Here is a 15,181-nt window from a genome sequence, read left to right on the forward strand (position 1 = left end):
GAGCTCTGCTAACACCTACAGAGCTGATACTGCAAAACACACACTGATGCTCATGCACACACACACACACACACACACACACACACACACACACACACACACACACACACACACTCATGTGCATTAGTTATAGTAGCTGTTGTGTGTCATTGATGTCTCAGGGAGTGTTTCTGTGAGCAGCAGGTGAGTGTTGCTGTGTCATTCATCATCAGAGCACTTCACAGATGCTGCAGTGTAGGAACTAGAGATGAGCGCCACCTGCTGACCACTGACATACATCAACCATTACTCACTGATCTGTATCAGCATGTCTGTCTCATTCTATCATGTCAGCAGCAGCTCTGTCATCCCTCAGAGTATTTAGTTTTAGTCGTTTGTATTTTGCAAGCTTAATGCAGAAACTGATGTTCTTCCTCAGTATTTTTGTCTTGTTTTCCAATACAAATATATAAACAATTCTTCAATCAAGATGCATTTACTTCAGATGCAAAAAGAAGCTTTGTTTTCTAAGAAATTGATCAAATGAAGTGTTTATGGATTTAGAAAAATCATCTTGTTTTCACTTTGAATTCAGTTGATTTTTCTGACCCCACTGGCAGATATTTGTACTTGATTTAAGCATAAACACTTCATTTTGATTAATTTCTCATAAAGTAGAACCTCTCATGTCATTGTGCATCTCAAGCAAATGTATCTTGATTCCCAAATGTTTATACAAAACCCTACGAACATCATTTTTTGCAGTGTATTACGTGACATTAATTAAATGTGCATTTTCTGCAGTAATTGTGAGGAAACAAACTAGACAAGTGTTGCTTCACTGTGAGCTCTAGTGATGATTCACTGATGTGGAAATGAGCGCTCCTGTCTCACGTTGTTGTCAGGTTTCATCCCGGTCTGTAGTCTGGGCGTGTGTCAGGTGGGCCGTATGAACTTTGGGAAGGACGTGAGCACACTGAAGTACTTCACTATCTGCGGCCTGCAGGAGGGCTACGAACCCTTCGCCGTCAACATGAACCGCGATCTGACCATGTGGATCAGCAAACGGCTGCCGCAGTTCATCCCCGTCCCGCTCAACCACGAGCACATCGAGGTCAGAGGTCACGCCACACGTGTGCTTTGGGTCGAGCAGCGCTGTACTGAGCGTTCACAGGATTCTGTGTGTGTTGCAGGTCACGCGGATCGACGGGACGGTGGAGAGCCCGCCGTGCCTAAAGGTCACCCAGAGGTCGTTCGGCTCACAGAACAGTAGCACAGACATCATGTTCTATCGTCTCAGCATGCCCATCGAGTGCTCGGAGGCGTTCCTGCGCTCGGCCAGCGGCAGCTTCTTCTCTCCCAAGAGAGATCTGGAGGACTTCGAGACCGTGTCAGACTTCGAGGTCCTGATGAAGACGCCACACAGTCACTCGAGCTCGAACGGACCTGACAGAGAGCGAGATGAGTTCAACAACCACAAGGACCACAATCAGGAGAAACCCTCGAAACTCAAGCAGAGGTCATTATACACACACATGCACACAAACACAGATCTGAAAAAGTCTCGATCGTTTACACGCTGGTCAGTATCCAAGTCATACAGTAACAGAGAGAAAGACGTGTTTGACTCTGGTTTTGGTGTGAATGATGATGATGGTGATAAATGTTTGATAAAGTGCTTTGTCTGCAATTCACACGTGTGTTTGTTCAGGTTCATGTTGAAAAGAACGAAGCCTGAGATGAACAGCAGTAACTCCAGCAGTAACGCTCGTCTCTCAGAGGAGGTTTTGTCTGAAGAGAGAGACGACTGTGAGAACCTCAAACAGACATCAACGGTGAGAGACAGAGACGCGCTCAAGTCATCAGAACCTCACGCTCTTCAGCTTTAAGACGAGTGTTAAACATCGTGTTCTGTCTCTGTGTGTCAGTATTATTACTCGGTGAGGATCTTCCCCGGGCAGGAGCCGTCCAGCGTGTGGGTCGGCTGGGTCACCTCAGACTTCCATCAGCACGACCCGGCCTTTGAGCTCAGCACGGTCCGAACGGTCACCGTTACCCTGGGAGACGAGAAGGGCAAAGTTCACGAGAGGTGCGTGATGCTGACGCTGCAGGAGCACAGTGTGACTCTGTGTGCAGATCAGTTACAGATATCTGATGCATGGAATGGTTGTACAGTAGCAGTCGTGTGTCTGTGTCGCAGCATCAAGCGCAGTAACTGCTACATGGTGTGGGGCGGCGAGTGCAGCAATCCCAGTCAGGGCCGCAGTAATAACGGGCTGGAGATCGGCTGTTTGGTAGATACAGCCAACGGCCTCCTCACCTTCACCTCCAACGGCAAAGAGCTCGGCACCTTCTACCAGGTACTGTTCATTCCTCCGAGCAGCCTGTGATGCAGGGACTGGTTAACTAGGACTAACTAGCAGCTTAACTGTGTCTGCAGGTGGAGCCCAGTACTAAACTTTTCCCTGCAGTGTTTGCGCAAGCAACCAGTCCAAACGTCTTCCAGTTCGAACTGGGACGCATCAAGGTGAGCTTATGCTTACACACACACACACACACACACACACACACACACACACACACACACACACACACACACACACACACTCACACACACACACACACACACACACACACACACACACACACACACACATACACACACACACTCTCACACACACACACACACACACTCACACACACATACTCTCTCACACACTCACACACACACACATACTCTCTCACACACACACATACTCTCTCTCTCACACACACACACACACACACACTCACACACGCACGCACACACAAAAAGGACACTGAGGCTATTTTTATTTTTGCTCTGGCTGCACGTAGAGGGTGAGTGTAAGTTTAGCTGGAGCAGGAGCACATCTGTGAGATGATGATGTCTCAGACTCTTATGTGGATGTTTGATTCTCTGTGTGTGTAGAGCGTCATGCCGCTCTCTGCAGGTCTGTTTAAAAGCGAGCGGAAGAACGCGGTTCCTCAGTGTCCGCCGCGGCTGCACGTGCAGTTCCTCACACCTGTGTTATGGAGCCGCGTGCCCAATCAGTTCCTGAGGGCAGAGGTCAGCAGGGTCAGTGAGAGACTGGGCTGGATGGTGCAGAGTTCAGAACCACTGCAGTTCATGACGCTCCATATACCTGAGGAGAACAGGTACACACACACACACACACACACACACACACACACACTGATCCCTGGACATTAGTTTTGGTGAGCAGAAGAGACTCTTCAGAAACAGTAAAAATATTAATTATTCTAAACTGACCAGAAGTGTATATATGAAAAACAAGAGTGATAATAAAACTCTTGAATGAGTGATGAATGAGCTTTTGGCATATTATTAGCAAACAGAATATGGCTAGCGAGTGTCTGTACTTACACAACATAGACTTTAAAAACAATTCTACAGATTCACGTGAAATGTATTTATTTGTAACCACTAAATGTGCTAAGAAACCACTAGAAGTTTTTATCATAGGTTTTGTATTAATAATCGTATCAGTTTTAAGCAATTGTTGGACGAGTGAGAGTTCAGTAGATGGTTTAAATATGGCTTCAGTCTGAATTATTTGGCTCAGTCTGTTTAATTTAACCATTATGTTGTTGTTTCTAAATGATTTTGTGTCCAGCTGATGGTTTGTTTACTGAGCATAGCCTGTTCTTCCATGCAGTTGGTGAATATGATGATGTTGAGTTTGAATGAGATGTAGTTGTCCGTCAGGTCTCTGGATATCCTGGAGCTGACGGAGCAGAGAGAGCTGTTGAAGTTCCACTATCACACGCTGCGCTTGTATTCGGCCATCTGTGCTCTGGGGAACAACCGTGTGGCTCACGCGCTCTGCAGTCACGTAGACGAGGCACAGCTGCTCTACGCCATCCAGAACAAATACATGCCGGGTCTGCTGCGCACCGGATACTACGACCTGCTGATCGACATCCACCTGAGCAGCTACGCCACCGCGCGCCTCATGATGAACTCTGAGTACATCGTGCCCATGACGCCCGAGACCAAGAGCATCACGCTCTTCCCCAACGAGAAGAAGAAGCACGGGCTGCCGGGGATCGGCCTGAGCACCTCTCTGCAGCCGCGCATGCGCTTCTCCTCGCCCAGCTTCGTGGGCGCCGTCGGCGGTCACCACGGCAACGGTGCGGCTGGCGGGGGCGACTGTTTCCAGTACAGCCCTGAGTTCCCGCTGGAGACGCTGAAGAGCCGCACGATGGAGATGCTGACGGAGGCGGTGCGGGAGGGAAGCTTGCACGTGCGTGACCCTGTGGGCGGCAGCACTGAGTTCCTGTTCGTCCCGCTCATTAAACTCTTCTACACGCTCCTGATCATGGGCATCTTCCACAACGGAGACCTGAAGACCATCCTGCAGCTGATCGAGCCCAGCGTCTTCTCGCAGGACTCCGGGGTGGAGAGCGGAGGCGGGGCGTCGGAGGCGGAGGACGGCTGTGGGCGGAGCCAGCTGGAGGGGGGCGGGGCCGAGGAGCACGGCCTGAGAGGAAAGATGCCCAAAGAAGGACTTCTGCAGATGAAGCTTCCTGAACCCGTCAAACTCCAGGTGAGTGAAAAAAATTGTGGCTACCCTTTATTTCAGTATTAACTTTAGATGTTCTACAAACCACAAGTAACTCTGCAACTACATATCAACTAACTAAGAACATTAGTAGATTGTTAGGGTCAGTAGAATAAGTTGTCATGTTCTTGCAAAGTTGCTTAGAGTCATTAGAATGTCCATCAAAATAAAGTGTTAGCAGATCTCAAGCAGACAGTCTACTAATAATCTAATGACTGCTAGCTGACAACTGTGTACGATCACAACAAAGTTTTGATATTTCTAAATAATGGCCTGTTTTTGATTGGCTTACTCTCTATTAAACCCTAAATGAATGCCAAACCAGTGTATTTTACAGTATAATTTATTATTCTATTTATATATTCATGTATTTGTTTTTGTGTGCTTATATACGTGCATGTGGGTCAAAGACGTTAAGATGTCCGCATCAAAAGAAACTTACAAAAGTGAATTTAATGTACATAGAAGGCACATTAAATGTAAGTAATGTGTCTACTTTTAAGGTTTTAAATAAGTTTTTGGGGAATAAAATGAAAAAAGGATTATATTAAAATAAAGTTACATTGTCATTCAGTGTAACACAGTATTTATGTAAAAATTCAAACAACATGCTTATTCTGACGGTTACATATTAAAATATATAAAAGAACAAGGGAGGATATTAATTTTTATGGTGTTTTAAATGAGTAAAAGATTCTTTCTGACAAATGGGCAAAACCTAGGATAGTGGCAAATTTTAAAAATGTAAAATTACAACTAATTAGTATTTAGGGTGAAAGTAATTAGTCTTTTAATATGTCATAATTTTTTTTTGTTGTTGTAAATATGCCTGACAAGAATGTTACACTGAATGACATTTTAGTGGGTCTCTTCTGTTAATCAGGGGAAAATGTATGATGTTTACTTTTTGTTCAGAAAAACAAAATTGCAATTAAATTATAAAATCTATGTAGACATATTTAAAAAAAAAAAAAATTATAAAAATGACAAATATACACAACAAATCTACTAATACTTAAAAAAAGAGAGAAGAAAAAGATAAAATCTCATTGGCACTAAACTTACACTAGTGAGTGTTATCTCATGACAATGAATGTAATCCAAGGGATTTGTTGGTGAGTGTCGAGGGATTGTTGAATTTGATTTGTACTGAAAGACAATAAGAAGCCTCCAGTGATTGAGTGATGTGTGTGTGTGTGTGTGTGTGTGTGTGTGTGTGTGTGTGTTCAGATGTGTCACCTGCTGCAGTACCTGTGTGACTGTCAGGTGCGTCACCGCATCGAGGCCGTGGTCGCCTTCTCGGATGACTTTGTGGCGAATCTTCAGGAGAACCAGCGTTTCCGCTATAATGAAGTGATGCAGGCGCTGAACATGTCTGCCGCTCTGACGGCACGCAAAACCAAAGAGTTCCGCTCTCCTCCGCAGGAACAGGTCTTTACACGATGATATTAACTCTTCTTCTGTTTCTCTTTATCTGTCTGTAAATCTTGATAAATAACTTGAGTCTGAAATGATATTGATCAAATAAATCCTTAAATATTTGTCCCTACATTATTTCCTGTGATCATTTTCATTATTTCACTCAAATAAGGTAAGGGTGTTGTCATGATGATTCACTCGTGTGTGTGTGTGTGTGTGTGTGTGTGTGTGTTTCCTCAGATCAACATGCTGCTGAATTTTAAGGATGAGAAGCAGGACTGTCCGTGTCCAGAGGACATCCGTGAACAGCTGCTGGACTTCCATGAAGATCTGATGACACACTGTGGTATCAGTGATCGAGTCTAAACATCCTTAAACCAGATTAATGATCATTAAAATCTTATCTTGACGTTCATTTTTCTCACCCCATTGCCAAACTGTTTGCTTTTCATGCTTCAAGTATTTCAAGTAATTTTTGAGTAATTCATGATACTGCATGTGTTGTTATTGATTAGTGATTGATGTGTGAATTACTCCCACTGGAGCTCATGGAAGAAGGGATGCAACGATTAACTGTGAGCTGGTCAAAAATCGATTCAAATATGTGACAGTTCAAATCAGTTGAGATGCAATTGGAGTAGGAGTTTATATGAACATATCTCTGAGGGGAACTGACTGTCTTTAGAAAAGTTTACGTGGTATTTTCTTTTCCTCTTGCTGCTGAACGATGCATATTAATGTAGTGTTCATAAGCGCAGCTCTGCTTTGTTTACAGCGGTAACCAAGGAAACACTGTATCATCGCTGTTCATGAGTGTAGCTTTGCTTTGTTTACAGCGGTTACCAAGGAAACACTGTATTATCGCTGTTCATGAGTGCCACCTGCTGTCAGAGAGTGAATCAGCATCTCATTCAGCTCGTCTGCTATTTCCTTCAGATATGTTTGATGTAGTATAGATTCACAAAACTAAAGTCAGACCATTCTGTTTTTGCTTTAGATTAAAAACTACTCATGCTGCATTGTATGCTGCATCTTTGTTTGGATCATGATTAAAAACCAGTGGTTTCCTCTAATTTCAAATGGAAACAGCACAGACAAAGCCTTAGTTTGTTCATATTAAATTAAATTAAATTTATGCATTTAGCAGACGCTTTTATCCAAAGCGACTTACAGTGCATTCAGGCTATCAATTTTTACCTATCATGTGTTCCCGGGGAATCGAACCCCCAACCTTGCACTTGGTAACGCAATGCTCTACCACTTGAGCTACAGGAGCACTAATTAAGAGATTAATTAATTAATTAATTAATTATATTAAGAGATTTATTTTTTGTGTAACTTTCTTGATTTGGGGTTTGTTTTAAAATTGTAATTTAGTTCAGTTATATTTAAATTTCACAAAGGAAGTGCAGCAATAGCCTAATAAAACGACACCTTTTCAGTGTCTTCGATCTCATTTTGTTAAAAAGAATCGTGAGAGAATCAAACGTGAAATCAAAGTCATGAATTGAACTGAATCGTGAATTGAGTGAATCGTTGCATCCCTACATGGAAGTCTTCTGATGCTCTGTGCTTCAGGTGTTGATGATGAAGGCTGTGTTTCTGCGTGTCTGTCCTGCAGGTATTGAGACGGATGATGATAAATCAGGAGATGGAGATGATTTCACCATCAGGGGGCGTCTGATGTCTCTGGTGGAGAAGGTGACCTACCTGAAGAAGAAAATGACTGATATACCAAAGAAGAAGAAATCAAAGAAACCCAGTGAGTGAAACTTTCGTCTCCTTCATGAGGACCGTATTCTGCGGTTCCTAGCCTGCTGACCTCTGCTTCTGTCTGAAGGCACCTTGCAGCAGCTGATCTCGGAGACGATGGTGCGCTGGGCTCAGGAGTCGGTCATCGAGGATCCCGAGCTGGTGCGGGCCATGTTCGTGTTGCTCCACCGGCAGTACGACGGCATCGGCGGCCAGGTGCGAGCGCTGCCCAAGACCTACACCATCAACGCCGTCTCAGTGGAGGACACCATCAACCTGCTGGCGTCTCTGGGACAGATCCGCTCGCTGCTCAGCGTCAGGATGGGCCGCGAGGAGGAGAAGCTCATGATCCACGGACTCAGGTGAATGGGTCATATAACAAATAATAAATCATTAAAAATATATGATTTCAACAATTATAGATGTGTGGATATATACTAATAATAATGTTATATAATTAAAAATATATATAATAATTTATACAATTGTATATATTATTATTAAATAATTTAAAAATAGAAAAACATATTTAATATGTAATTATATATAGAAAAAAGAAAACAATTTTTTTTTTAAATATCTGAAATAATTGTAAAGCATTCTCAGTTTAAAGCAGTGGAGGGTTTTGCATCGATGCCCCCTCTGGTGTTCAGTGTGAGAGACTCCAGTCTGACCTCTGACCTGTCTGTGTCCCGTCTGCAGTGACATCATGAATAACAAGGTGTTCTACCAGCATCCGAACCTGATGAGAGCGCTCGGCATGCACGAGACCGTCATGGAGGTGATGGTGAACGTCCTGAGTGGAGGAGAGTCCAAGGTGCGGACGCTCACTATCAGCTCTGTTTTATTTTCATCTCTTTGCATTCTCTCAGTTTTGACAGCCTGCACTGTCACTGAATGAGTGTCCTTTGGTCTTCAGGAAATCACCTTTCCAAAGATGGTGGCCAACTGCTGCCGCTTCCTGTGCTACTTCCAAACAATCACACGAAACAAACAAAACCCCAAGATTAACCAAATTAACCAGAACTGAGATAACATAATCCCGGGCCTCGGTAAGACGTCTGGAGATCCTGGGAGGGAGGTGTTAGCGAGCGCTCAGAGTTAACCCTGTGTGTTTGTTCTCTGTAGCGTCTCCGTCCATGCGAGGTTCCACTCCTCTGGATGTGGCCGCTGCGTCTGTGATGGACAATAATGAACTGGCTCTGGCGCTGAGAGAGCCGGACCTCGAGAAGGTGCCCCTCTCTCTCTCTCTCTCTCTCTCTCTCTCTCCTCGGTCTCTGATTGGCTGATGTGGGCTGTTGAACTCTGACTCTGTGTGTGTGTGTGTGTGTGTCAGGTGGTCCAGTATCTGGCCGGCTGTGGTCTCCAGAGCTGCGTGATGCTGATGTCTAGAGGATATCCTGACATCGGCTGGAACCCGGTGGAGGGTGAGCGGTACCTGGACTTCCTCCGGTTCGCGGTCTTCTGTAACGGTTGGTGTTCTGATGAGTGTTCTCCCAGAGATGATCATGATGTAGTGTGTTATTGTGTGTGAACGGTGTTGTTTTGGTGTGTCTCAGGTGAGAGTGTGGAGGAGAACGCTAACGTGGTGGTGCGGCTCCTGATTCGCCGGCCCGAGTGTTTTGGCCCCGCCCTGCGCGGAGAAGGCGGGAACGGGCTGCTGGCGGCGATGGAGGAAGCCATAAAGATCTCAGAAGATCCCAGCAGAGACGGACCGTCACCCACCACAGAGGAGAGCCGGACGCTGTACGCAGTAAACACACACAGAAAACCACGAGCCTCTCGTCAGTGTCCTGTTCAGCATCCATGGACACTTTCTGTCTTCTTTAGATCATTAAAACACTAAGAAATATAGAACTGATCACTGAAAGGATCTTTAGGGAACCAGAAATGCCACTGTCGGTAACCTGTATTTTTGAGAGTGTAGTGTTTGATCAGCATCTCTCCGTCTCACACACACGATTCTCTCCTTCATTTATCTTCTGTGTTCCTGTTCTGGTCCAGAAACATCCTAATAACATGGGTCACGCTCTAAACGCATCTAAATCATTCACATCTACAGTGTTTTAAAGGGATAGCATGTTTACATCTGATCTGGATCTTTGAAGGAGAGAAGTGTTAAGTCCTAATTAAATCAGCAATAAAAGGACTAACATGCTGTGAATGTCACGGATGACAGCGTCTGAATGTCTCGTGATGATGTGAGATAGAATGAAGCTCTTCACAGGTGTGTGATACTGTAGATGCAGAAAGATCATAATGTGTCGTTCATTATCAGCGAGATCATCTGTGAGCTTAATTATCAGCCGAACACATGCTGATGACGATCTGTGTGTCTCATAGTAATGACATCATGGAGGAAGAGGAAGACGACACCATTCACATGGGAAACGCCATCATGACCTTCTACGCGGCTCTGATTGATCTGTTGGGCCGCTGCGCTCCAGAGATGCACGTGAGTGTGGGAATGTTCTCCCTTCACCGTCACATGTACATAAGGCTTCATGTCGATCATGTCCCCCTCCTGATGTGATGTGTCCTCCTCCGTCAGCTGATCCACGCGGGGAAGGGAGAGGCCATCCGTATCCGGGCCATCCTGCGCTCGCTCATTCCCATTGAGGATCTGGTGGGAGTGATCAGCATCCCGTTCCTGATGCCCACGCTGGCCAAAGGTCTGATGGCAGGAGGAGAAACGTCTGGGTTCATCTTCAGCTCTGTGTTTTGTTGTCAACATTATGTGAAAAAATAAATTAAATATTCATTAATGCACTTGGCAAACCAGGATCATATACAGGATCACCAGCTTGTGTTTTATCAGTTTTATTTGTTGTATTTTTCACTATACACATAAAAGCAGCTTTACAGAAGATCATGATGTTATGTTTCTAATATCTTATATATATATATCGTGCCTTAAATCCCGTTGATCAGATTAGAGCTGCACAATAATATAGTTACATTTTGCGATGATACAAACAATCAAGTTGAGATGTGCTGTGTAGTATATATCACTTTTTATTTTTGTGTGTTCAGACGGTTCTGTGATCGAGCCGGACATGTCAGCAGGATTCTGTCCTGATCACAAAGCGGCCATGGTTCTGTTCCTGGACCGGGTTTATGGCATCGAGGACCAGAACTTCCTCTTCCACCTGCTGGAAGTGGGCTTTCTTCCTGACCTCAGAGCCGCCGCCTCATTGGACACGGTGAGTCACGTGACACCTCAGTGAGTGTGGGTTATCATACCGATCTTTGACCTCTCTGCTCGTCCCGTGTGACCTCTGACCTCCAGGTGGCTCTGAGCGCCACAGACATGGCGCTGGCTCTGAACCGGTACCTGTGCACCGCGGTCCTGCCGCTGCTCACTAAATGCGCTCCTCTGTTCGCCGGGACGGAGCCGTTCGCGTCTCTCATCGACTCTCTGCTGCACACCGTCTACAGGCTGTCCAAAGGCTGCTGTCTCACCAAAGCGCAGAGAGACGCCATCGAGGAGTGTCTGCTGGCCGTGTGCGGGTGAGGACTAGTTAGTGTCAGCCCACAGTCTGTTTACGGGTGGTTCTTGGTCAGATTAAGTTCTTGGTGCGACTAATATATAGCAACTCTTGTGTGGTTATGTAAATGAGATCAAGTATAAACTGGGATTAAGAAGCTGTTTTGCATAAGAAACCTCACAAATAACAAATCAGTTCAAAATCTATTAAAAACAGCGGTCCGATACTATATTTTATTATTTTGCTGTAGTTATGACAAAGCTGCTTGCTTTCAAACTGCTGTAAGAGAAACTGAGGATATTTATTTATTTAATATTTATGTTAAATTAATTAACCCAGGTTTTGAGATTCCAGAAGATTCTGATTCTGTATGTTCTTCAATAAAAACAGCAGATACTGTATTTTGATTTCATGTGTATTTTTAGTATTTAAATTTAGAGTAGAGTTTTAGTATAGTATTTTGTATGCTATTAATATATTAATAATAATTTATTACTGCAAGGCGAGATACTACAGGCAAGACCAACTTTTTATGTACTAATCAATTTTGTTTTTTTGGTTTCCATAACGTGTTCTAGCGGCAAGAAAACATCCAAAATACACATTTAAGTGTTTATTTTATAGCACGTTATCTATTTGCATCTGTAGATTTCAATTCCATACAATTCCAATTTTTACAAACACCAGACTTTGCAGTTTTATTCCTGTCTATATTCTGAAGTCTTGTTCATATTTCATTCACACTGATTTACACAACATTTTATTCCTAGAAACATGGTAGAAAAGTGATTGTTTTCTGTCTGTTGACAGTATTTTCTGATTTATGGAGAGAAAACCTTTAATATATCAACAAAATCAAGAATTTGTTCAGATTTACGCTCAGGACATGTACACATATTTCATTAGAAAATGCCCCAAATGCATATTTAAACAACATTTCAGAAAACTTGTAATATAAATGTTAATGTGGTAATGTACTGTGATGAATCAGTGTTGGTGAGATCTGTAGCGTGTTCAACAGCGGCCTGTGTATGTCAGTCTCGGGCATGTTTCCTGTGACTGTGTGTGTGTGTGTGTGTGTTGCAGTAAACTGCGTCCCTCGATGATGCAGCATCTGCTGAGGCGTCTGGTGTTTGACGTTCCTGTGCTCAACGAACACACTAAGATGCCTCTGAAGGTGAGCCGCGTCTGATCTCTCGCTCACATCAGGAATCATGTGCTGTAGTGACTGAGCTCTGGTGGGCGTGTCCTCCCGCAGCTCCTGACCAATCACTACGAGCGCTGCTGGAAGTACTACTGTCTCTCCGGAGGATGGGGAAGCTTCGGCGTCACGTCAGACGAGGAGCTGCATCTGTCCAGGAAGCTCTTCTGGGGGATCTTTGACGCTCTGGCCAGAAAGGTACAGCGGAGCCTGAGCTGATGCATCGCTTCCTTTCACTGCGGTATCTGAGGTGTGTGTGTGTCTGTGTGCAGAAGTATGAGGTGGAGCTGTTCAAGCTGGCGCTGCCGTGTCTGAGCGCGGTGGGCGGAGCTTTACCTCCTGATTACATGGAGTCAAACTACATGGCCATGATGGAGAAACAGTCGTCCATGGACGCCGAGGGAAACTTCACCCCGCAGCCCGCTGACACCAGCAGGTCAGACCGAGCTCTTCCTCTGAAGCCTTTCCTCTAAACATGAGCGTTTCAGTTTTTTCAGATGTGTGTACTGTGGTTGTGTTTGTGTTTTTGTAGTGTTGTTGTTCCTGAGAAACTCGATCATTTCATCAATAAATATGCAGAATACTCCCATGAGAAATGGTCCATGGAGAAGGTCAGAGCTGCTTTCATTCATTATTAAAGTGACTGAATTTTTGTTATCTTCTTTATATTTTTGGCTGAGTAAATAACCAGATAAACACTGGTAAACATATTCTTTTTCAGTAGTGTGACTGTAGCTCAGTGGTTTTTAAAATTGCTTAACTTTTCTAGGAACGCAATCTAGAATGTTCCTCTCTCTCATAAGTAGCACTGAGTTTGATTCATTGATTCAGACTCAACTGAATCAGTGCAGACTGATTCAAAAGATGATTCATAAGTTCATTCTGAGCCATCACACAATAGAACGTTTGTCTTATTAAACTGGTAACACTTTACATTCAGGTTCCATTATGAACACTAGTGAACATGAACGAACAAAAAGCAATTTACAGCATTTTATTTCCTTTTAATTTCAATGTTTATTAACCCCAAAAGAGGCGACTTATCCTGGGGGATACAAACATTAAAATCTAAAATAAAAGTCAAGTTTTTTAAAAAAATCACAAATTTGTATTTTTTGTGTTCTAATAAGGTGTAAAATAGCAATACATTATTTTTTCAATGTCTTTTTGTATGCTTGCCCTTTTTAGGGTTAATATACCTTTAAAATCAAATGTAGCCAAGTCACCTTTATTTGTATAGCGCTTTATACGACACTGATTGTGTCAAAGCAGCTTTACAGAGTTAATTAGTGTCAATAATGCAAGAACACAATAATAGAGTCCAGCTAAAGTCAGTTCTTTTAATATTAGTTAATGCACTTTGAACTGATGTGAACAGTTGTATTTTTATTAACCAGCATTAACAAAGATTAATAAAGGCTGTGAAGAATGCTTGTTGTTAGTACATGCATTAACTAATATTAATGAATGGGACCTTATTGAAAAGTGTTACTATTTAATTTGATTAAAGAACATTTTGTTTATCATTGTTTATTTCAGTTATTTGCTTCTGTTTTATTAACAGTGTTCAATGCAAATCTTTTCTCATATTTAGTGCAGTAATTCTGATTCAGATTGTGTCAGTGTTCTTGTGTGAATGATGTGTGGATCTGTGTGTCTGTAGTTTGCCGTCGGCTGGGTTTACGGAGAGCAGATGTGTGAATCATCTAAAGTTCATCCAGTGCTCAAGCCCTACAAATGTCTGTCTGAGAAGGTACAGAAACCGTTCAGCGATTACACTCAGAACGAAGAGTAGATTTGCCACCATGCCTCTGTGTTTCAGGATAAGGAGGTGTACCGCTGGCCAATCAGAGAGAGTCTGAAGACGATGCTGTCGTGGGGCTGGAGCATCGAGAGGATGAGAGAGAGCGACGCGTCCACGTTACACAACCGCACGCGCCGGATCTCTATGTCCAGTCAGGTCAGAAACCGCTGTAATTACAGTATGAGCATGAGATACTCGTGTGAGGTTCAGTGCGCGTGACCTTTGACCTCTCGTGTCTCCTGCAGCGCTCCATCGAGGGCGCTCACGGTTTCAGCCCGCGGCCGGTGGACATGAGCAACGTGACGCTGTCCAGAGACCTGCATGTGAGTGCAGCGCTCCACACACCGACTCCAGCACTTCCAGGTTTACTGTTTGAAACACCTTATTGTGTTTGTGTGCTTCAGACGATGGCGGAGCTGCTGGCCGAGAACTATCACAACATTTGGGCTCAGAAGAAAAAACTGGAGCTGGAATCCAAAGGTCTGTTCACAAACATGTTACATACTGTACAAACAGTACAGTGGTGTGATAGCAGATCCTTCTGAACAAATAAACCTGAGCGCAGCCATTAGATGGTGCTACAGGGCTGCATATTACCTCAGAGTGTGTCTGGTGCTGCTTTCTAACGTGTGTGTGTGTGTGTGTGTGTGTGTGTGTGTGTGTGTGTGTGTGTGTGTGTGTGTGTGTGTGTGTGTGTGTGTGTGTGTGTCAGGAGGAGGAAGTCATCCATTACTGGTTCCTTATGACACTTTGACTGCCAAAGAGAAATCTAGAGACAGAGAGAAAGCACAAGACATCCTCAAGTTCTTTCAGATCAACGGATACAGCGTCTCAAGGTGAGTGTGTGAGTGTGTGTGTGTGTGTGTGTGTGTGTGTGTGTGAGTGTGTGTGTGTGTGTGTGTGTGTGTGTGTGTGTGTGTGTGTGTGTGTGTGA

General features: G+C 43.9%; 1 protein-coding gene across 1 annotated transcript in view; it reads left to right on the forward strand.

Moving 5' to 3' along the window:
* The window catches only part of ryr2a (ryanodine receptor 2a (cardiac)), a 94,168-nt gene that overhangs the window by 47,053 nt on the left and 31,934 nt on the right, over nucleotides 1-15,181 (forward strand). Inside the window, 30 exon segments of the mRNA XM_042768151.1 lie at nucleotides 885-1,093; nucleotides 1,173-1,498; nucleotides 1,691-1,814; nucleotides 1,908-2,068; nucleotides 2,180-2,339; nucleotides 2,420-2,506; nucleotides 2,930-3,156; nucleotides 3,728-4,568; nucleotides 5,814-6,014; nucleotides 6,243-6,348; nucleotides 7,624-7,764; nucleotides 7,843-8,116; nucleotides 8,457-8,571; nucleotides 8,674-8,806; nucleotides 8,883-8,986; nucleotides 9,091-9,226; nucleotides 9,314-9,500; nucleotides 10,098-10,209; nucleotides 10,306-10,426; nucleotides 10,788-10,957; nucleotides 11,044-11,264; nucleotides 12,329-12,419; nucleotides 12,501-12,641; nucleotides 12,716-12,879; nucleotides 12,976-13,054; nucleotides 14,107-14,196; nucleotides 14,266-14,403; nucleotides 14,493-14,570; nucleotides 14,652-14,727; nucleotides 14,960-15,083. Coding sequence (XP_042624085.1) covers nucleotides 885-1,093; nucleotides 1,173-1,498; nucleotides 1,691-1,814; nucleotides 1,908-2,068; nucleotides 2,180-2,339; nucleotides 2,420-2,506; nucleotides 2,930-3,156; nucleotides 3,728-4,568; nucleotides 5,814-6,014; nucleotides 6,243-6,348; nucleotides 7,624-7,764; nucleotides 7,843-8,116; nucleotides 8,457-8,571; nucleotides 8,674-8,806; nucleotides 8,883-8,986; nucleotides 9,091-9,226; nucleotides 9,314-9,500; nucleotides 10,098-10,209; nucleotides 10,306-10,426; nucleotides 10,788-10,957; nucleotides 11,044-11,264; nucleotides 12,329-12,419; nucleotides 12,501-12,641; nucleotides 12,716-12,879; nucleotides 12,976-13,054; nucleotides 14,107-14,196; nucleotides 14,266-14,403; nucleotides 14,493-14,570; nucleotides 14,652-14,727; nucleotides 14,960-15,083 — 5,137 coding nt within the window.

The sequence above is a fragment of the Cyprinus carpio genome, chromosome A12 (genome assembly GCF_018340385.1).
Source record: "Cyprinus carpio isolate SPL01 chromosome A12, ASM1834038v1, whole genome shotgun sequence".
In the NCBI taxonomy this organism is placed as follows: domain Eukaryota; kingdom Metazoa; phylum Chordata; class Actinopteri; order Cypriniformes; family Cyprinidae; genus Cyprinus; species Cyprinus carpio.